At 39.7% G+C, this 23,071-nt stretch overlaps 3 protein-coding genes across 4 annotated transcripts; 2 read left to right on the plus strand and 1 right to left on the minus strand.

Annotated features, from left to right (window-relative positions):
- The first annotated feature begins 2,188 nt into the window (after window positions 1-2,188).
- On the plus strand, window positions 2,189-10,311 carry zbed4 (zinc finger, BED-type containing 4). Of its 2 annotated transcripts, XM_049566609.1 has the most exons (3): window positions 2,189-2,346; window positions 5,494-5,728; window positions 5,921-10,311. In XM_049566609.1, exons 2-3 carry the CDS (start codon window positions 5,687-5,689, stop codon window positions 9,461-9,463), a joined length of 3,585 nt encoding a protein of 1,194 aa, XP_049422566.1. In that variant the 5' UTR covers window positions 2,189-2,346; window positions 5,494-5,686; the 3' UTR covers window positions 9,464-10,311. The 2 variants fall into 2 exon arrangements, with proteins under 2 accessions (XP_049422566.1, XP_049422565.1); XM_049566608.1 differs by having other exon boundaries at window positions 5,494-10,311.
- An 89-nt stretch (window positions 10,312-10,400) lies between these two features.
- On the minus strand, window positions 10,401-16,494 carry alg12 (ALG12 alpha-1,6-mannosyltransferase). The gene is made up of 9 exons (XM_049566610.1): window positions 16,307-16,494; window positions 14,841-14,973; window positions 13,974-14,147; window positions 13,701-13,895; window positions 13,513-13,617; window positions 13,169-13,391; window positions 12,615-12,784; window positions 11,614-11,689; window positions 10,401-11,299 (listed from the first exon to the last, which is right to left on the minus strand). Exons 1-9 carry the CDS (start codon window positions 16,463-16,465, stop codon window positions 11,056-11,058), a joined length of 1,479 nt encoding a protein of 492 aa, XP_049422567.1. The 5' UTR covers window positions 16,466-16,494; the 3' UTR covers window positions 10,401-11,055.
- Window positions 16,495-16,749: 255 nt separating this feature from the next.
- On the plus strand, window positions 16,750-21,575 carry creld2 (cysteine-rich with EGF-like domains 2). Its single transcript, XM_049567310.1, has 10 exons — window positions 16,750-17,103; window positions 17,202-17,284; window positions 17,569-17,679; window positions 17,870-17,961; window positions 18,096-18,272; window positions 18,394-18,492; window positions 19,571-19,654; window positions 19,899-19,994; window positions 20,198-20,344; window positions 21,207-21,575. Exons 1-10 carry the CDS (start codon window positions 16,969-16,971, stop codon window positions 21,263-21,265), a joined length of 1,083 nt encoding a protein of 360 aa, XP_049423267.1. The 5' UTR covers window positions 16,750-16,968; the 3' UTR covers window positions 21,266-21,575.
- The last annotated feature ends 1,496 nt before the right edge of the window (window positions 21,576-23,071 follow it).

A 23,071-nucleotide genomic window follows, 5' to 3' on the forward strand; every position in this document is an offset into this window, starting at 1 on the left:
TACCCAGGTTTTAACAGATCTGGGGAAAACTGCTACTCTGCACCATAAACATGGAACAATCTCCAAATGCATCTCAAATAAGAAACACTTATATCCATTGATGAATTTAAGGGCATCATAAAAAATGTGGTGATAGAGACATGTGCTTGTGTTTCTTGAGAGGCCACTATGTTTGAATAGTTGTTGTTTTATTGTGGGTTTTTGCGTTGTATGTTGTATATGCTGGATTTAAAATGTGTTCTTCTGATTGGCCTCGACCAGGTCTCTCTTGTAAAAGAGATTTTCAATCTCAGTGGGACTGTCTAGTTACGTAAGTAAGTAAATAAATACATAAATAAATGAATAAATAAATACAAATAAAGTAAATTAAATTTTGTTGTATCAAATGTGAGCATCTCATTTTCTTAAAAAAATAAATAATAATGATAATAATAAACAGGTCATACCCCCAAAAAGGTCTGACTAAAGGTACATTCTCCAAATAAATAAATAAACTAATCAAGTGAATTAAATTTTGTTGTATCAAATGCGAGTATTTCATTCTCTGTGAACTACTACTACTACTACTACAACTACTACTACTATTACTAATAATAATAATACTAGTAAGAAACAGGTGAACCCCCAGAAAGTCTGACTAATGGTACAGTCTCCAAAAAGATGACTTGTCTTTCCTCTGTTGTGGCATATGGAACAAAAATAGTCAATATTTAGCTTAAAAATTGTAAATTTTTAAGGTAAATTCAATTGTGTTGTATCTAATGTGAGCATTTCATTTGATGTTAAAAAAAATAAATAAAAAAATAAATATTACTAACATTAATAATAATAAATAGGTCATACCCAAAAAAAAGTCTAACTAAAGGTACATTCTCCAAAAATAAATAAATTAATAAAATAAATAAAATAAAATAATGACGTAAATTAAATTTTGTTGTATATAATATGAGCCTTTTATTTTCTGTAACAAAAAATAAAATAAATTAAAATTATAATAAAAATGACATTAATAATAATAATAATAATAAACATGTCATACCCCCCAAAAAAGTCTGACTAAGGGCACATTCTCAAAAAATAAATAAATACATAAAATAATGAAGTAAATTAGATTTTGTTGTATCAAATGTGAGCATCTCATTTTCTTAAAAAAATAAATAATAATGATAATAATAAACAGGTCATACCCCCATAAAAGTCTGACTAAAGGTACATTCTCCAAATAAATAAATACATTAATTAATTAATGAAGTGAATTGAATTTTGTTGTATCAAATTTGAGTATTTCATTCTCTGTGAACTACTACTACTACTACTATTACTAATGATAATAATACTAGTAAGAAACAGGTGAACCCCCAAAAAGTCTGACTAAAGGTACAGTCTCCAAAAAGATGATTTGTCTTTTCTCTGTTGTGGCATATGGAACTAAAACCGTCAACATTTAGCTTAAAAAGTAAGTAAATTCAATTGTTGTATCTAATGTGAGCATTTCATTTTATGTTAAAAAATAAATAAAAAAATAAATAAAATAATAATAATAATAATAATAATAAATAGGTCATACCCCCAAAAAGTCTGACTAAAGGTACACTCTCTAAAAATAAGTAAATTAATAAAATAAATAAAATAAAATAATGAGGTAAATTAAAATTTGTTGTATATAATATGAGCCTTTTATTTTCTGTAACAAAAAGAAAATAAATTAAAATTAAAATAAAAAATGGTTATAATAATAATAATAATAATCATAATAAACATACCCCCCAAAAAAGTCTGACTAAAGGCACATTCTCAAAAAATAAATAAATACATAAAATAATGAAGTAAATTAGATTTTGTTGTATCAGATGTAAGTATTTCATTTTCTGTCCAAATAAATAAATAAATAATAATAATTAATAATATTAATAATTATTATTAATTAATAATAACAATGACACCTATGTGAAACAAAAAAGAAAATCCTGGTTAATAATACCCATGTTTTTCCCCACACTATACCAATATACAAAATATTCCAAACAAAAATAGAAGCAGATTTACCAATCGTGGCCCTCTGTATTGATTCTCTTATCCATGTATTATTAGTTTTTATAGTAAAGAAACAAGGATGTGTGGGGACACATCCTCCCCGTCACCATGCTGAGGACCCTGCGCCCAGTGACATCATTAAAACATGTTCCTTCCGTCCGACGCTGTGTGGAGCTGCTCCGGCCGAACGTGAACTGCTAGCTAACCAGGAGACAAAAGCAACAAAGTGAACCCCCCCTCCGGATCAATCAAATGTGTCATATTTAACTGTTTAGGAGCCGAAACCCTGCGATCCCACCGTCGCACTTCACAGTAAGTACACCGAGCACATGTACGTGTCCGAGGCGGCTTTAATGTGGTCGGGTCGTCGTGGTGAGAGCTGGTCTGATTCGGATCCCGTGTGGTTCGTGTGTTGCCACGGCTGGGTTCTGCCTCGCCAGGTTAGCTAGTGTGTCCTGTGTGTGGCCTAGCTGGCAGCTAACCAGCTAGCAGTCGTGCTGTGGTCCGAAATGAACCCAAACTGGACATTGAAACGTTACTTGGATAGTTATAGAAGTTGAATTGTCTCGAATATTTACGCTAAGAATCCATGTGACAGAAGTGTTGAAGCCCGTGTGTTGTTTTTGTGTGTTTATTTGCTTTGCGGCTAACCCAGTTAGCACCAGGATAGCCACCGTGGTGTTTACTGATGATGTAGCGTAACTGCCAACAATGTCTAATTGTAACGTTAAATATTAATTGCTGTGAAGGTCGCACAGCTTTGGGGGGTTTTGTAGCTGTTATTCAACGAGGGTAAAGCGAAAGCCGGTGTGTAGGTGACCGTTTACAACTTGTGTGTCATGTGAAGATGAAAGCTAGTGAGCGTTGGCTATTTTCTGCTGTCCTCTCGCATCTTCCTGACTAGCACTTAAGCCAAACCCGGAAAACTGCTCTCTTAGGAAATGGCTCCACGCTACTGAGTGCCTGTTTAAATGAAATACTGTTTTAATACTAAAGAATTAAGTTAGATATGGCGGCCACATTCATGCTGATAGATTAAAATGAATGACTTTTTTTTATAGTTATTTATTAGTACAAGCCAGTCTGCAGTTGGGTGTAATTGTGTGTTTAGGCTAATATTCCCAGAGCTAATGTGTCTTGTATGTACACATTCTGTATATTGAGCAATGTTAACCCCCTTGTAGGGCTTGCCTGTGTTGTTTGTTCTTGTATTGTAAAGGTTAGGCTAGATGTTGTTGTTGAAAAGGAGTCTCCATATATTCCCTTACTTATTTTATCCTGTATGTACAAAAGGCTTGGTTGTAACTGCATTGGTTTGAAGTAACACAATACTTCCTGACATAAAGAAAATAATTGTACGTAGACTTAACATTGAGTGCTGAGTGAGGCACCGGTCATTTGACCTGATCCCACAGCCAGTGGTGTACCTGCGATCAAGGTACAAAGAGATTTGTTAACAAAATACACAACATAGTCGCCTAGTTACCAGTGTGTTTTGTACACCTAGTTAAAACTAATGTGGGCTAGTTCAACAGCCCTGTCATAAAGACTACTTTTATGACGATTACAATGTCTTTTTTTATATTCAACTCAGTGGTCATTGTGGAGGCTGTAGATTGTGGTGCTGTTATACTGTTTTGCATTACATTTAGGTGTTTTTAATATTTGAACACTGCATTTGTATCAGTGAGGGTCGACAAATATTAACAAGACCTCGCTATAGCAGAGTATTTTAATCTTCATTATGGCAGTGTTTATGAAAGGGTTGTTGTAAATGGATTACTACAGCGAGGTGGAACTAATGATCTGGCATCTGAATATATGATTTTGGCACATTTCACTGTGTGTATTGATAAACGTTGTAACAAGGTGCCGATAATGCACTAATAGTCTAATAGGTAGAGTGATATAAATATGCCAATATTGGCCTATCACAGATCTATAATAGTAGTAGGGCTGCAACTAATGATTATTTTCATTGTCAGCTAATCTGTCCATTATTTCTTTGATAAGTCAACTAATCATTTTATCCAAAAATGTGATAAAATGTTGTTCTGTCTCTCCCAAGCCCCAAAATCATGTCATCTAATGTCTTGTTTTGTACTCACACCAAAGGGTTTTAGTTCACCATCATGGGAGAGTGTGTAAAGCTGCCAATATTTGAACGTAAGAAGCTGCAATAAGAGTATTTTGGGGTACTTTTACAGTACTTTCATATATTATTTTAATAGTCGATTAGTCGACTGATTGTTGCAGCCCTAAATGGTAGCGGTGAATATGTTGTCCGATACGCACCGTTGTGAAAGAAAAAGCTGCTTTGGATAATTTAGAATTAACAAATCCCCAATTAAGTTTATTGTTTCAGTGAACTCATGTCGTTTTTAACAGTTAACCTTAGTGTTACACTGTAAAAATTCCTGCCTCCATTACATATCTTTGTCATGTGTTTGATTGCAAAAGAAAACATGTTTTGCATATATTTAGATAATGTACACGTAATATAGGCCGACTTGTCAATATCGATGGTGACCCCAAAAACTCAGTAAAGGTTGGGCCTTACTAGTAAGATCTTAATGTTACGGCAAAACATAGCAGACTGCCTCTGCAAATATGAGTCACTACTGCAGGTTGCTTCTTTTTCAAACAGATGCTATTGCCTAAGACGTGCTAATCAGTGCGATCAGCTGCTGAACTGTTATGGTGTTTTACTGTGGTTCATTTTCAGTTGTGCATAGATCTGCTGTTCATGAGGCAGTTAAACATAACGGAATGTTACAGTTACAGCATACAGATAAAATCTCAAAACTGAAAATTCTAAATTAACAGTATAAAAATTGATTATTTCTGTGGTAAGCATGACTGTTGCAGTACACAGGAAACAATTTGCATACCATTTGAAGAGGAGTAAAGATAGAGCATTAAATACGTGATGATAAGTGGAGGCTGTAATTAGTCAGAAGGCTTACCCATTGAGCAACAGTTCCATGGAAGACGCTTGGAGAGGTATTCCAGCTCTTGATGGATGGGCCTGATTTGCACATCTAAGCTGTGAGCCAGATCCTGGAGAAACCCACGAAGGTGGGGGACCTGAAAGCTGGGCTGAATATGTACATGTAAATGAGACTGTAGCCTCATAATGACTACTTAATACTGTGTTCAGGCGGTGCTTGACAACTTGTTAACATGGCCATGTTTGTTATTACCAAAATTAGAGTTGTCAGTAAGGGCATTTTACGGAACATGATTTTAGAGCAGGAGTTGTCACTTTAAACGCACCTCATCATTTGTTGTTGCCAAACCTCGTATAAACAACCTGTTCAACCAGTTTGGAAAATAAGAAGGAAAGTAAAATGTCATGTACAGGACTTCTGTGTAATTGCAAAATACTTGTATCACCTTGTTGTGGAGTCTTGTTATTTCCAAAGAATACACTTTGATATATTCTCTCTGTCTCTCTAGGTTGTGTGCTGAGAGGTGGGACTACTTCAGTCATAAATGGGGAGGGACAAGCAGGCACCCTGTGTCCCAGAGAGCCACACACTCACCACAACACCTGCTTGAGAGTTGCAGAATTGATGACTACACCTAAAAAAGCTGATCACATTTGACAACGCAGACCTGACTATTCTACAGAAACCCTTGGGCTGCTGCCATGGATGGGGAGGAAGAGGTGTCTCACATGAGTGAGGATATGGTCAGTGAACCTAATGGCTCCATAGAAAGTAAAAAAAGAGAAGCGAAAGGGACCTGCCTGAAAATTGAGGGCCAGGATGGCTACGTGTTCAAATCTTACAGCATTAACCCTCACGATGATGCAAAGTCACCTGCTTGTTCCTCAATAACACTGGATAAAGACTCTCCCCCTTCTCTCCATTTATCTCCTCAGGATGACAAACAGTTGGAATCAGACAAAGCAAGTGAGGCTGATCCAGCTTCTCCCGCTCTTTCAAACAAATGCCTAAACACTGATACTGAGGGAAATGCGGAGAATGAAAACTACGAAAATGGGAATGAAGAAAGTGAACATATCAAAGAGGAGACTGTGGATGCAAATGGAATGGAGGATGAAACCCAGGATGATGAAAGGCTAACATTTGGTAGCTCAGTTGGCCCTTTTGCGACTAGAGATGTTGATGAGTACAGTAACATACTAAGTGGATACACAAGCACCCTTTATGATGTTGCCATGGACGCTGTCACTCAGAGCCTTCTGTCGTCTATGAGGAGTAACACCAACCCGAGGAAAAAATCTCCTGCATGGAATCATTTCTGCATATCACCACGAGACAGTACCAAAGCAATCTGTTTATACTGCATGAAAGAGTTCAGCCGGGGTAAGAATGAGAAAGACCTCAGTACAAGTTGCTTAATGAGGCACGTACGAAGGGCTCACCCCACTGTGCTTTTACAAGACGGAGCAGACGCGTCCTCGAATAATCTGGCTGGCTCCCTCGCCTCATCTTTGATACCTCCATCCCCAAACTCACCAAAAAACGGAGACTTGACAAATAACGTTATTTCTTCTGCCTCAAAGAACACTTCACCGTCCACCTCCTCAGCTGAGAATTCAGATCTGTCATCCAAAGAAGTGTTACCCAAAGTCGAACCAAAACTAGAACTGTATGCCAACGCTGACACAGTTAGCAGCACGCTCTCATCTTCACATTCCAATGACAACAACCTTGAAGACATGTCAGACGGTGGGCCCGAGCGCCTCCCTGGGACCCCAAAAGGCTCGAGTTCCCGCCGGAGATCAGCTGTATGGAAACACTTCTACCTGTCACCTGCTGACAATTCCAAAGCAGTATGTATCCATTGCATGAATGAATTCAGTCGGGGTAAAAATGGGAAGGATTTAGGGACAAGCTGTCTTATTCGTCACATGTGGAGGGCCCACAAAGAAGTTGTCATTGAGGAAAATGGACAGGGCAATCACATTCCCCCACCCTACACAAACCCGCCCTCTCTACTGCCCCGCACACAACTACAGGATCCACTGGAAGTTAAAAAAGAATCACCCCTTCTTCCATCCTCCCCAGAAACCATATCAGATGACTTACCCCAAAGCATGGAGGAAAGCATGGATATAAAAGATGAATCTGATGAGGTGATGCATCTATCAGGGCCAGAATCCTCTCTAAATCTCTCCTTCAAAACTCAGGGGGAGGATACACCCCTAACTTCCTCACCATGCGACCTCTCTGAGGGCCCCAGCCTCAATCAGGATCACTCAGTTTTCCAGCAAAACAAGAGGATCATGAAACGGGTGAAATCTGAAGTGTGGCACCATTTCATAGTGTCGCCAGTTGACCAGTTAAAAGCACTGTGCCGTTACTGTCCATGCGTCATCAGTCGGGGGAAACGAGGTGACTTTGGTACAAGCTGTCTGATGCGGCATCTGATGAGACGCCACCCAGACGTCCTCAAAAACCAAAAAAGCACAGATGAGAAGGAATCCTCCCCTCATCCCTACACCAGTCTCACCGCAACGGACGCAGTTTCAACCAAAGAAACTGAGAGCCCTGCCAGTGAGAAAAAGCCACAAACACTGCCCGTTTTCAGTAAAAAGACGTCAAAACTGTGGAACCATTTCTCTATTTCACCCGCTGACCCCACAAAAGTGGTTTGTTTGCACTGTGGCCGCACAATTAGCAGAGGCAAAAAGACCACAAACCTTGGCACAAGCTGCCTCTTCAGGCACATGCAGAGATTTCACGGTCATGTTCTTGAAAGTAACAATACTATCTCAGGTGATGTGCCGTCTGCTGAAATTCATGTTAAACAAGAGCTCATGGACACTTCTGTTTATGAAACGGAACAGAACCGTGAGAGGTTTGATGAACACCACCCGGTTGCCAAAAAAATCACCAAACTTATTGCAGAAATGCTCGCACTGGATCTTCAGCCATCAGCTATGGTGGAGAATGCTGGACTGAACAGACTACTAGAGTACCTCCAGCCTCAGTATTCTCTACCACCTTCTTCTTACTTTACCAGCACTGCCATACCGGATATGTACGAAAGGGTGAAGGACGTTGTGCTGACCCATCTGAAAGAGGCTGAAGGTGGTGTCGTCCACTTCACAACTAGTATTTGGGTCAATAGCCAGACAAGGGAATACCTGACCCTAACTGCCCACTGGGCGACTTATGAGTCAAGTGTCAGACCCCAGGGTCAGGACTTTCACTGCTCCGCTCTCCTAAGTGTCTCACAAATAGACTGTGATCATGATATGCATGACATCCCAAAGCAGCTCGAGTATCTGTGGGATTCTTGGATCACCTCATCAGGGCTGAAAAAGGGGTTCACTGTAACTGATAACAACACCATCAGAAACACCTTGGAGGACCATGGCCATGTCACCATGCAGTGTTTCGGACACACTATAGACCTCATTGTTAGCGAAGCCATAAAGAGCCAGAGAATGGTTCAGAACCTTCTGAGTATTGCACGAAAGATCTGTGAACGTGTGCACCGCTCAGCAAAGGCCAAGGAGAAGCTGGCTGAGCTTCAGAGGGTCCACCAGCTGCCGGAGAACCAACTGATACAGGATGTTCCTTCCAAATGGAGGACCTCCTTTTTCATGTTGGAGCGGCTGGTGGAACAGAAGAAAGCCATCGATGAGATGTCGATCGAGTGCAATTTCAGGGAAATGATAAGCTGCGATCAGTGGGAGGTAATGCTGTCGGTCTGCAATGCACTGAAACCTTTCGAAGTCGCCTGCAGGGAGATGAGCAACCGCACTGCCACTCTGGGACAAGTGATACCACTCATTCACATTCTCAACAGAAAGATAGACCTGCTGTTTGACGAAACCGTGGGCATCGACAATATGCTCAAGTCACTAAAGGAAGCCATGGTGAGCAAAATGTCCACAACTCTGCACGACCAACGATACACCTGGGCAACCATGCTGGACCCACGGTACAAGACTTCGTTGTTCACAGAAGAAGAAGCTGAGAGATGTAAGCAAGATCTGATCCGGGAGCTGGATTTGTCCTCTTCTACCTCAGTTGCAGTTAAGCCTCCGCTGCCCAATGGCTGCAATGAGGCCCCCGTTTCCTCCAACACCTCCCACTCAAACAAGGACAACCTCTGGTCCCTGATGGCTGACATCCGACAAAAGATAAAACACGAGGAGAAGCCAAAGTCCTCAGAGCTGGCAGTGCTGGAGTACCTTGAGGAAGACATACTTGATCAAAGCTGTGACCCCCTTGACTATTGGAACCTGAAAAAGTTCCTGTGGCCCGATCTTGCCAAAGTAGCCGCCCGTTACGTGGGCTGCCCTCCCAGCATCGTCCCAGCAGAGACACTGTTCAGCACAGCTAGCGTCAACTGTGCCCTGAATCAGCCCAGGCCTTTACTGGAAAACATGGAGGGTCTGCTGTTCCTCAAGGTCAACCTCCCTTTGATTTACTTTCAGTACTGATCATTGTTGAGCATTAACTTGAAAACCCTTTATCAAGGACCAAGTTGCATAGCTGTGAAATGGGGGATTTCTGTCGGGCAAAATGTAAAATAACGATTTATACACTGATTGATTCTCACTGCAAAGGCCAGATTTGGAGGTTTTATTTTATTCTGTGTACTACTGTCAAACACTTTGGAGCTGTTGTGATGAAAAGTCTCAGTCAAAAGTGTATCAGGGAGGGAGGGTTTTTCTAGCTGTAGGGGTTGGTGATAACGTGTGTGCTTGTAAATCAATGTTTTTTTGTTTTCTGTGTCTACTCTCTCCTTGTGCCTTATCCAAAACTACTTCAGGTCAAAAATGCTGTAAATATTTTTTGTTAAATTGCGCAAATCACGTCAGGATGCTTTTTTTTTTTTTTTGATTATTATGTATTAAAGATAGATGCAGAGTTGTTTTCCGAATGAAAACATGGCCCAAAAATAAATGCTGTGACTGAAAGATGTTTTAAGTTAATGTTATTTAATTTTCATTGTGAATTTGTGGCTCATGGTACTGTCAGTTAGAAATAGACTGTTTTTTGTTTTCTTTTCTTTTTTTACTTGAGGAAATGTTTTTAATAAGATCATGTATAATATTGCTGTATTTTCAGAATAAGCAGTTTGTTTGGAATATACAATTTGTCTCTTAAGCACAATTTAAGTTTATGTCCAGGGGATTAAATTATGGGTTTATTATTGAGTAAAACAATGTACTGTACATTTTTATATTAAATGACTTCTGAACCTAATTTGATAAATGTTTTAGCATTGAGACTGGAACCATGCAAATTTTGTGGTCATTTTTAAATAAAGGTTTTCCTTATGCAATATTGTAGCGGCTTTTCTTCAGTTAGCGATTAGAGAGATGTTTTAATGTACAGACCAGAGATCTGTCATGTGCAGGCTTGAAACAAATGTCCAGTTTAGGAAACTGGTTTCCTCCTTCAGTTACAGTTTTATTCATCTATGAAATATATCTACAAAATGTACAAATAACAGCCTGAGGTAAAAAATATAACATTGTCTGTAGTTGCCTTGTCTGCAGGAAACAGTTTCTTCCTATAATTATTCATGAGAAATTCATTACACATCAGCATGAGAGTAGAGAAACATTCAGGATTCCCACAGTCATTGAAAACACATGGAATTTCACAATGTTGTTTCCAAGCCTGGGGAAGTCATGGAATTTGTTTTTAAAACAGTCATTGAATTTAGTTCGTTTCTATATCTATGTTATGTCTGGCAGTTACTTTGAAATTGTACTGGATTTTTGAGATGGAGCAATGTGAATGGTCATGAAAATGTTGGAAAAGTTTCAAAGTTTTGTCCACAAAAATGTGTGGGAATTCTTTTTAACATCAGGAAAGATGTGACAGTTCAATTCAACATACTAATCTACTTACGCAGCATACATCAGCAGTCAACCTGTAATGGTAGACATGCAACAGACCTGTGTTATTCTCTTTGTACCATCTATCCCACCATAGCCTTCAAGAACACTCATTTTGGTCACCTTTGGTCTTATTTTCTGGTCTCTAAGAAACACCTTAATCCAACACATTCCTTTTAAAGTCACTCTTTGTGTTGCCTGGTTGCAGTCTTTCTCTCCATGAGCACAGTTTTCCTCTCTAATCGCACACTGACAGGTGGGAAGTGAAACATGTTGAAGGCAATGTTGCTGTAACCTTCCACGAAGGCCAGAGGCTGATGAGTGTCTTGGAGCTGCTGTATCTTTGTGACGTTAGCCTCCATCAGTAGGTGCGAGTACATTTTGATGTCAGGATGCGAGAGACTCAGGTCCTCACGTTTGTCGTATCTGTTAAAAATTTGTAAAAAGGATTGCATTACAAAGGTAATATTAGATAAATCCCACATAAGTTATGGAATTACAGCAGTTTTCCAGGCCTGGAAATGGTTTGGAAGTAATGGAATGCTTTGGAAAAGTTTTGATTATACATTGTTTTTGGGTGTTAAATTAAAATCACAAAACATGTCTAACATTAACATGAAATACATTAATTTTATCACTAATTTAGAATCTCTATTCTTGCATTATAATACAAGATGATTATAACGGGTACATTATTTTTGGACACATTTTACTTCAGAACAATGAAAAAAAGCACTCACCTCCAGTTTCTGTTCTGCTCTAGGAAGCGAGATACTCCAGTTTCAGCAGCGTAGGTGTCAATATGCACAAAGACATCTGAGGGGACAAAGGCACTGAGTAAAAATGTGTTCTCCAAACAAACTTCTTATGCACAAATTTGTCTTATACACAATTAATAGAGTTAATCATACTAATATGGCTCGCATACATGCACACATAAATTCAGTTTAGCTGACGTACTTGCTTGACACCATTACACAAACTTCAAAAGAGAGCAAAAGGGACAGGGAACACATGAACGCGCTGTTTTTAAAGTCACATGCATTTCAATTCTTAGATCTGGTCAAATTTAAAACTGCAAGAATCATGTTAAAAGCGAGAAACAATTCACTCCTGGGCAACATTCAAAAAATGTTTTATGACAGGGAGGAGGGGGTATAATTCAAGAGGAGAATTTAACTTTAAAAAACAATGTCCATACAACTGAGAAGAGTCTGTGTATCTCAGTGTATGGTGTGGACTATAAATCAATCAATAAAAAATAAAAAGGTATAAATCAATAAACAGGTATTTTTGGCAGATACATAGATGAGGAAAGGTTGTGTCAGGGGAGTGCATATTTATTTTGTAACACTGAGATATACTTGGACTGTAAATAAACTGGGATTATTACTTATGTACTTAATTGGGTGGTCAATAGACTGGGGATATTAGTTGTAAATAAATTTGGGAATTTGTTGAAATAATGTATGAATTAAAAAAGGAAATGTAGGAAAGACACACATATACATAGACATGTAAGTTTTACTTCTACCTACTTGTTTTCGGACACTTATCTTGTTCTCGTTTGTTTTTTTATTATGTCTTTTACCCCTAAACTCACACACTACATGCACATTTGATCAAGTTTCTCCATACTTTCAATTGTTAAATCTTCAATATGTATAAAGTTATTAGCTCCTCTCAAAGGTGGCAAGCATTAAACTCCCTGCAAATAAAAATGTGCTGAAGAGACACTGACCTGCTGTGACTGGCAGCAGCCTGTGTAGTTCCTGCATTCCTTGGCCGCCCGGGTAGTTGTGGTGGGACACGTAGAGACTAATACCAGAGTATGTGGCATTGGTCAGCAGCTGGCCAACCACAACCGCAGAGCCCAGTTTGTACATCCAAGATTTCTGGTAGTTGCACAAACTGAAGCACAGAGGAAAAGAAGAGCAATAGCTTTTGCAGTCTATAATGTGAAAGAGCAGCCATGACATAAACCCACATTGACGCAAGTCCTTCTTATGATGGCACTGGTATCAATATCTGGAAAATAGCTGCTCTGTATCTATTTTAAGAGCGAGGAATAATCAACATCCACCAGCCAAGTCTAATGTACAGAATGCAGCAGCTGGTCGTGCACTCCAAACTGCCCTTTTAGCATCGTAACTTTCTCATCTTTCAAATTATTTCTGTACTCCATGGGTCATATTCAGCTTATAAAGCAAAGAGTGTCTGGTTTGTATTGGTGTCTATCAGACATTAGATAAAGTGTCAATTTCCGAGCATTTGGATTAATATTTTTTTACTTACATGAAAGAACAGCCTCGGGCAGCCACCAAGCTGAGCACAGGGAACGTGTATATGATGAAGCGCAGCTCCTTGTGGGGCAGCAGCGAGTAGATGAGGATGAAGCCGACGGTGGGTAGCAGCAGCAGCCTCATCCGCCTGTCGAGGAGGCCGAAGGGGACGAAGAGCAGCGTGCAGCCCAGGGCGCGGGGCACGGCGGAGTAGAAGTACCACAGAAAGGGAGAGGTTTACTGGGGAGAAGAGAGTCAAGGAGAACTGCAGGGTGGAGATTCACAAACAGTTAACAAATGTGTAAAGGAAAATTCATACACATAAGTGGGAGAGTACTCGAGTAAATCAAAAGGATATTCCCCAGTTGGAACTTTTGTTGAGAACAGTGTTGTACCACAAAACCTGACCTTCAGGCCACAAAAGCTTCCTCCAAAAGAAGGTGTCAACGGCCACAGTCAGAGCTGTGAAACACAACCGAAATCAAAACTCGTTTGGACAATTTATCGAGTATGTACTTATCATACACTGTACATTCACTACTCACCGAGCGACAAGATCCCAGCAGGAACAGCATAGTACAGCAGCTGCAGCAGTCCCAGCTTCCTGCTCAGCAGTGATATCAGTAACATGAGTCCCAAGAAAATGCAGAGCTCTGACCGGAACACAATGATGACCAAAGCAGAGAGGCTGACGAATCGGCCGTATTTCTGAGCCATCCAAGATGTGAATGCAACCAGAACTGGGAAGGAAAATGTATAATGTCATCATGTAGATACAGAGTATCTGTTTTATGATGATTATCACCCATGTGTCTTACCTATTGGCAGTGCAAATACATTAGGGAGCGTCCTAGTGCTGTAGAACATCAGGTGAAACTGAGAAGCACACGTCAGACAGAAAAGACTTGCAACCGTGGAGCCAAACTGCTTCCTCACCTCCTTCTGCATGTGCCACAGTGCACCGACAACACACACTCCCAGGGAGGCTCGGACTGCACACAACACATCAACAGAATGGATTTGTTTAAATTGTTTGAACAGGCAACAACGTTTATAGAGCTGCAACTAACAATTATTTTCATTAACAATTAATCTGCCCACTATTTTCTCAATTAACTGTTTTATAGTGAAACATGTCCTGTATAATTTCCCATAACCCAAGGTGACATCATCAAATGGTATGCTTTATCCAGCCAACAGTCCAGCGATCCACAGCTGATCAGTTTATAATCATGTTTGACAATGACAAGCATCAAATTCTCACATTTAGGAGGCATGAAAAAAGAAAGAAGACATTGAATTTGTGAAAAAAGAAGCATATTAAGTATTTCTGATTGTTAAACATTTTAAAGATAGATGAGTTAGACGGAAGATTGTATTAAAAGCTTGTTTTACACAAACTTCTGCAATTATTACGTTCACTATTTGAGTTAATTGTACAGTTTATCAGTTTGTTTGTACAGTTATTGTTATGCATTGACTATAATATCAAATATCCATAAATATGTCACTCGGTCAGGGGTTGTCATTTTACTTAATGATAGAAAACGAGTTCTTTGAGGACAAAGGTTGGAATTCACTGGGCTAATCGATGAATCAACTATAATCAACTATTGCAGTTCTAATTGTTTTGAACATATAGGTAGAGGGCAAAAGTACCAGTTAGTTCGACAGTAGCGATTTACCTATCAGCTGTGAGTAGAATTTTGGTGTGTCCAGCAGAGACGACAGAAACACAACAGGGCAGCTGAGAATGGAGAGGAACAGGGGGCCGAGGAAAGTCCGTGGCACCACACCAGGGAACTCATGATGGTCATACTGAAAGACAACACAGATACACTCAGACCTTATTACAGAAAATGTTATTTTTACTTGAATTCATTGCTGACCTTGGAAACAACAGTTGGCAAAATATTTTCATGTCAAGATCTATTTAGGAGTCAATCTGAAGATCTCAATCACATCACATGGTTTTAAATAGCAGATGGAGGACGTGTAGATGTTGAAATTTCTATGTTCCTCTCATAGCCCCGATTATGAGTCACACATGACATGGTTACTAATGGCTGGTGGCTCCAAACTGTCTTGCATAGAAGGGACTAGAGAGAGTGTTTGGTTTAACTCCATTTGATTAGTCTTTATACTCATCTGATTGTATGTGTTTTTGTTTTTTTGTTTTGTTAATTTTTTTCTTATTATCTAATCTTACTGAAATACTGTCAATACATCAAGTCTGATTTCTTTTATTTATGGCCTCATTTTTTATTATTTTTTTTATGTGCTGTATGGCTGTCTGGGGTATGTATGTTGCTCTGTCTGTTTAAACTCAATGAAAAGTATTAAAAAAAAACTTCTTTTTTTTTTTATCTCCATCTATGGATGAAGATTGAAAACTCTTCAGAACAGCTACTAAATTGATCTGGTGCTGGGATTGTTTTGACAACTGTTTCTCAATTATTGAACTGGTATTGTGTGCATAATTATGGTCTATATTTACATGTTTTTGAGAACAAATACAAGATGTATGTATCAGCACACACTGCAATGTAATGTATTTTTATGACTTGGCTACACAAGTAAAGCTGAAACAACATTTTGTTTCGAATATAAAAGGTACCTAATTTAATCTAATATGATAAAGATAAAGCATACTTCTTATGAAAGCAGTAAGATTACATTTAAAAGTTCAGCAGATACAATACAGCATTCATTTATCCACATAATACTTCTGTAAACAGTACAAAAACATGATATTCACTAATAACAAGAGCAGTCCATCTCAAAGTAAGAAGACAGGGCATGCTTAAACATACCAGGTGTTGAAATGAATCTAATATCAACAGGCAAATTATTGCAGTCTGTTGGGGCTTTAAACATAAAAGCTCTTTTGCCCACTGTTTTCTTACAAGGGACAGTGCCACATTTGATAATATGAAGCAAAAGGTACAAGATACTGTTGTAAATAGTGAGGACAGGTGAATTAAAAACATGTAAATATAAGCTGAAGCCAGTGAATGCGTCTTCTTACATTTAAAGATGGCGTATTCACAGACGTTTAATATTTCTGATAATTATTTAATTCACTGGTGTTGTGCAAAGTTAGCTTGTTAGCACATAGAACAGTATGGGAGGACATATAACGCCTGCTTACCTTGTCAAAGTTAAGTCTGTGATACAAAATGTCGTGCGCTGCTTGTAAATTAAAGCTTTCCTCAACTTTAGTGAACGGACAAATAAATAAATGCAAAAGACACACTGCTGTGAGTAAAAACAGCAGTGGCAGCCCTGAAACAGTCCTTTTTTCAGCCATGACAGCTGAGTGACTTTATCACTTCCTGTCAAGACAGGAAGCGAACTATTCATGCTTTCATCTCGCTGAAAAATATTTTTATTGTAATGTGACAAAGATATTTTTTAGAAATTACCTCTAACACGTCACCAAAAGGGAAAAAAATAATTATTTTACATAATATAATTATATTCCCGAATTTTCCACGTGGGGAAGCAGCGGTTTGTCCCGCGCGTGGCGGCTTGTGATTGGTTGTACATTTGTTTGACAGGCCATCCGAGCCAATCAGCGCAAGCCACAATTCGATCAAGAAGCTGACGCGGAAATCCGAACCCGCAGCGTTTTTTTTCTTCAGCCGGCATGTAAATACTACTTTGTTGCGCTTTGCATAGATAACGCAGACTTAGATTTAATGTTAGGAACGGCTCATTTAGATGTGTTCGACCCGTGCAGCGCTTTACTAGCTTGTGTGTGGCTTCAGCGTGTGTCCTGATATGAAAGTGTGTCTGAATTGATCGGCTGAGATGCTGTCCACCGGTCCAGAGCTGCGGCTATTGTCTTGTTTAATTGTTGTTTTACTTTTTCAAGCCACTGGCGCCAAGAGGGACTTAAAAAGCGCCTGTTCTACCTGTCAGCAAATCACTGATAACTTCAACAAGGTAGGAAAACACTACTTTTGTTTGTTGTGACATTATAATATATTGCTCAAGTATTGTTAATGATTCCTGTATATTCAGTGACACTGTTTTGTGTTTAGGGCTATGACAGAACAGCAAAGCAGAACTTTGGGGGAGGCAACACAGCCTGGGAGGAGAGAAAACTGTCCAAATATGAGACAAGGTGAGACAGTGCATCCTGTCCTGTCCAGGTCACCCTGCCACAGGGGCCGGTCATCACACCTGTGTTTGCTTTGCACCAGAGCTGCAGGCAGTTGTACAGCAGGAAGCTTATCTTAACTTCTAGACAAACAGGATGTATTTGAATACATAGCAGACTGCATGGTGTTAATTTGCCACGACAAGCAACAGTTTCCTTTCCCAGCTTTACACAAAACCATGCAACAAGCACTTCCTCATATCAAACAGTTTATGTGACATCCATTCATCTTGTCGCTTCCTTTACAGCGAGATCCGTCTGATGGAGATCATTGAAGGGCTGTGCGACAGCAGCAGCTTCGAGTGCAACCGCATGTTAGAGGAGCACGAGGACCATTTCGAGACTTGGTGGTTCAAGAGGTGGGTGCTGGTTATGTAAATGTTGTCAAACTTTGATGCCAGCATGGTCAGCGACAATTGCAACTATCAGTTTCACAACATCAAGACGTCACACAGCTTGTGTAAAGTAAAAGACTTGCAGTGTTATTTGTGTATAAAATGATTGGTTCACAGCTCACCTCTTCCTGTTTTGTTTCCTGTTGCAATGCAGGAAAACGAAACACCCCGATCTGCATAAATGGTTCTGCATTGAAACTATCAAAGTGTGCTGTCCGAAGGGAACGTTTGGACCGGACTGCAATGGTGAGGAAAATCCTTTCAGCATTTAGTGTCCATGTTGGTTCTATTTCTGGCAGACAAGACATGTATGTATCTCAGCGTGTGGCAGTAGCATGGATGTTAAAATTGTTAACTATTTCCTGATTTTATTTGTGAAGCCTGCGTTGGGGGCTCTGACACTCCATGTCACGGAAATGGAAACTGTGATGGCGACGGGACGCGCGGTGGGAACGGAAAGTGCAGCTGTGACCATGGCTACGAGGGGGAGTTCTGCCTAGACTGCATCGACGGCTACTTCAACGAAGTGAGGAACGACACCTTCTCTCTGTGCACAGGTACACGTCGACACAGAGAAAGTGTTGCACCACCAGCTTTTTCAGTGACATGTCTACATACGTATATGTATATATGGTAAGTGTTCTGAATTCTGAATGCAAGCTTCCCCTCTCCCTACAGAATGCCACTCCTCCTGTAAAACCTGCACTGGAGCGAGCAGTCAGGACTGTGACGAGTGCAAAGACGGCTGGGAGGAGGACGACCAGGAAGCTTGTGTTGGTAATGCTTACCATGCATGAGTAGACTTTGAAAAGACTTTAAAAGTACTTTTAAAACAGTAAACTCTGACACCCTGTGATATGTTGAGAGTGTGAGGTTTTAGTCACACACTATAAATAGATTTTGCAAGGACCAGGGATCTTGCAGGGTCACTATTTGCAAGACTACAACTGGATTTTCCTTTTGAGGTTATTTTCCATCCTGCTCCTGGTGGAAAACATTACGCCAAACTCCCTTTAAGAAATGTGACATTTTAACTATTCCTCATGTGTACACAAAACACATAACTCTAGAAACACAGGATAAAAGACATCATATCTTGACAGTATTCTTGTCAATTCGGCATCAATATAATCCATAAAGATAAACTGCATTTGTGTACAAACATTACATATGTGGATTTTAATGCCTCAACTTGCTACCAGTCTCTGTGCTATTTTAGTCAGAGGATAGCCATTTTCAAAATTAAGATTTCTCACTAAAATAAGTGCTGGTTGGTGGATAAGATACACAATGAAGTAAACTCCAACTCTTGTTCACTCCACAACTCCACCAGTTCTCCTCCTACTCCACAGTCCCAAAAGATCAGAGACTTGTTTATGCCTCCCCAGAGTCCCCTCCATGTTTACGGTCTACGCGGTTTGCTGCTTCTTGTTTGGTGCCGGAGAGAGTGCAGCTATTGGTTGTTGACTATGTTCACGTTATTGAACTTCACTATTTACACGAGCCAAGACTGAAAAGTGTCTATAATATTGAACATGTTTGATTTTGTTGAAATGTCAAGACAAGAAACAGACATAAGACAGCTCAGGCTGAGTTTTAAGACCACCTTACACCAAACTAACAAGATCACTGGGGCACACACCAACTGAGGTAAAACTCTCGTGACGATCCCGGCACTAGAAATTTTCATATTTTCATATCTGTCTGCGACAGTCAAATTGCTGAAAAGTAGTTTGGTGCAAGGTTGGCATAGGAGCACCGGTGTAAAGTCTCCATGTTGTACACGGGGGAAAAAATGGCAAAAATATACGTTCTATGTGCACCACTGTCGACCTCACTGCAGTCTATCTTACAGATGTGAACGAGTGCTCCAAAGATCCGTCTCCATGTGGAGAAGATCAATACTGCGTTAACTCCGAAGGCTCCTACTCCTGCAGGGGTAATTACTCACAACATCAGGGCACAACAGTATCTGCTGCTTGTTTTACTTTGGTTGGGGAGAAATTATTTACCAGTGGTATACGAAGCAATTCCATAAAGTGTTTGATAACACGTCATGATGATTTCACATATTTACAGCCTGTTTACATCAAACAGGAAAATAATTTTCTCTTTCTTCATGGGAATATTTTTAGTGACATTCATCTAATAGTAAGGTTTTTTTATGTATTTGTCCTTCCTAGCCTGTGACAACGTGTGCTCTGGCTGCACTGGGGCCGGGCCTGATAACTGCAAGGCTTGTGCCAGCGGGTACCAAGACACAGAGGGCACCTGCACAGGTAAGATGTGAATAATTCACTATATGAAGGGTTTACACTCTTAAGGTCAGAGGAAGGTTCGTTTAGGTCTTCAGTGCTTTAGTAACATTAGCCTTGTACTGTTTATGTGTTATTTGTGATGAAAGCTTTCTGTCCGACCTCATCAGAAGAGAAAACTGTGTTTCAGTCAGGTCGGTGTATCAGTGTCACATTGTGTTTTCCAGATGTCGACGAGTGTTCCCAGCCAGAGCCAGTGTGCACCAAGGAGCACAAGGAGTGTGTCAACACTAAAGGCAGCCATGTGTGCATCTGCTCAAGTGGCTATGAGGAGCGAGATGGCGAGTGCGTCCAAACGCAACAGCCAGCTGAGGGTTAGTGTTGCTTTAAAGCTGTAGCAAAAACCGTCGAGCAAAGACCAAGCACCACCCACTGTCCTCTGCAAACTTTCTCATTTAACAGCTAAACAGTGCACTAAAATGTGTTTCTGAAAACATCTGAGGAGAATCTTAATTCTTATTTGATCAGCGCTGCCTAGTGAGACAGACGGCAGTTTACAAGGAGTGATTGACATGATTGACAGCTGCTTTAGAGACTCCTTGGCTCTGATTGGTTGTTTTCGTTCAGCCACAGTTTCCAGCAAACGCCATTAGAAGCACTACAAGGAGGAAAAGGAGCAGAATTTTTTTCACAGACCATTTGTCTCATGTCCAACTGTGAGGATGTGACAGCTATAGCAAATATGACAAAAAGTACCTTTATTCAAGTTACCAATTGGAGCTTTTAGGACTCTCTTCATATCATTTGTGCTGTACAGTTTGTGTGTATTACCTGTATTCACCTTCTATCTGAGACGCTCGTTTTAGGGACGTTCACATCTGCACTCTCAGTGTCTCTGCACCATCATTGCAGCTGAGGAATGACTGTAACAGCACTGTAGTGGCAGTTTTTGTCTTTCTATAGAACAGTTGTGACATCACAAGTTCATGGAAGTTCTGATGGCTCATTAAAAGCCCCCATTTTTGAAGGTGGATTGAGTGTTTTGATACTTTCACAGTATTTATAAAGCACTAATACCTTTTTTTTATTACAAAAAAAGACATGGAAATCTGACCTTTTTTTTTTTTTTTTTTTTTTTTACAAAATGGGACCTTTAAGTTTCATGATCGTTTTATGAATATCAAAAGTGAATATATTATCATTTGTATTATTAATTCATGTTTCCATTCTCATCAGAAAAAGAAGAGGAGTCAGAAGCATCAGAGACAACCGCAAGCTCGCACGGGGAGCTTTGACGTAAAAACTAGGAACAATGGGAGCGAATTCAGAAGATCAGTCTGAACTAATGCACATCTGAAGCCGCCCATTTTTAGATCATTGACTACACGCACTTAATGTACCAGCTGCACCTAGAATCAACAAAAGCTGGCAAGACAGTGTTTTCCAGCAGTGGACCATGGATTAAAAAGAGACATTTATGCTGTACGCTGGTTATTGTTGCTTTTCTCTGGTGTGATCAAACTACCACTTGTTGTCTTTATTTGTTGTATGGTTTTAAATTGAAGTTGTTTCAATAAAGGTTAATTATGTTGGATTTAAGATAAACATGTCAGCAAAATGCGTATTTTTTTTACTTTTTATTATTCTTGAGGAGGAAATGTAGTGCAGTTAAGTAAACAGGTGGAAGTTAGATTGTGTTGCAGTGATATAAAATGGCCACACGATGGCAGTGTAGCCATATGAAATAAAGATGCTCACTGCTGTGTGAAGAATGAGTGCCTTTCCTAGACTGATCTAATAAAGACCACATAGTGTGTCACTGTTTTCCCTTAAGTCTTACCTTTTTATCTCAGCCATTTTGATACAAGTTCATATTCAAGTGTTTTACCACAGGGAATCATACTCTATAGTGTATTTCTTCATACCTACATGTTCTATATCCTCAGTCTTGGATTATTTTCTCATGCAGCCTGGACTTCACCAAAGCCTTTCTATCACTGACTTGAAAGTCTGCAGCGCCGTCACCACTCAGGTGTTAGGAAGCTTTTTGGAAAGACCTTCCCGTGGCCCCGTCTGGATCAAAGCATATTTTTCTAACCCAAGTCTCACCTTGCAATAAGGCTTCCCGGCTTCCTGCGGGATGATGTCAGCTGTTTGGACTCACAGGCTTGCCAAGGTGGAGGTAGCAGCCAGTTGAGACCTGTCTGAGCTGGTGATGAGGGAGCAGAGCCGCAATCATACCGCAGACTCCCCTCCCAGCCACCCCTACACTTTTCACCCCTGGATGTTGACTCCACTCTGTGGAAAGGTTTTTATCAGGGAGGATGGAAACAGGTTCTTTCCCAGATGTACAGGGTTATCAATTTTCTGGAAAAGATGGAAAAACCAAGACTGGAAATCTTTGACATTATTTAGGCCCAATAAATCACATTTGCTTATCCCCCTCACAAACTCTATTTTTTTTTGTCAGACATATATTATTGTGGTCAAGTGTATCTTTATACATACGCATGAAACCATACAGTAGAAACATAACCAAAATGATTTAACAAAAGCAGAATAAGACAGTTTTTAGAATTGTGCTGGTTCAATTTCTTTCCACAAGTTAGATGAGAATATTGATAGTAGCCTACTCTCATGTCTGTACAACAAGGGTGCGCTTGCCCTGTTGTTCAAAGAAATGGAGCGTTGTAGAAAGCACCCTAAATATGAAGCTACAGAAAAAAAACAGTTAGCTTAGCATAAAGACCAAAAAACGGAAACAGCTAGCCTAACTCAATCAGCTGGCCTCAATCAATCTTTATATCTACTGTATGTCAAAGAAAGATAGCAACCATATTTCCCAAAATATTGAACTGCTCTTAAGTTTCTTTATACCTTAGCTTAACATGAAGACTAAAAACAGAGAAACAGCTAACAGGTAACAAAATCCACCTACCAAACACCTTTAACACTAAATTAATTAATACACTGCATTTTTTGTTTATGTATGAATTTAACAAAGAAGACTGGGCAAAGCCAAGCTAGATGTTTTCCTGTTTCCAATCTATGTGCTAAGCTAAGCATCTGCTACCTGTACTTGACTGCTTAGTGTACAAATA

This window comes from Epinephelus fuscoguttatus, linkage group LG22 (genome assembly GCF_011397635.1).
Source record: "Epinephelus fuscoguttatus linkage group LG22, E.fuscoguttatus.final_Chr_v1".
Taxonomy (NCBI): Eukaryota; Metazoa; Chordata; class Actinopteri; order Perciformes; family Serranidae; genus Epinephelus; species Epinephelus fuscoguttatus.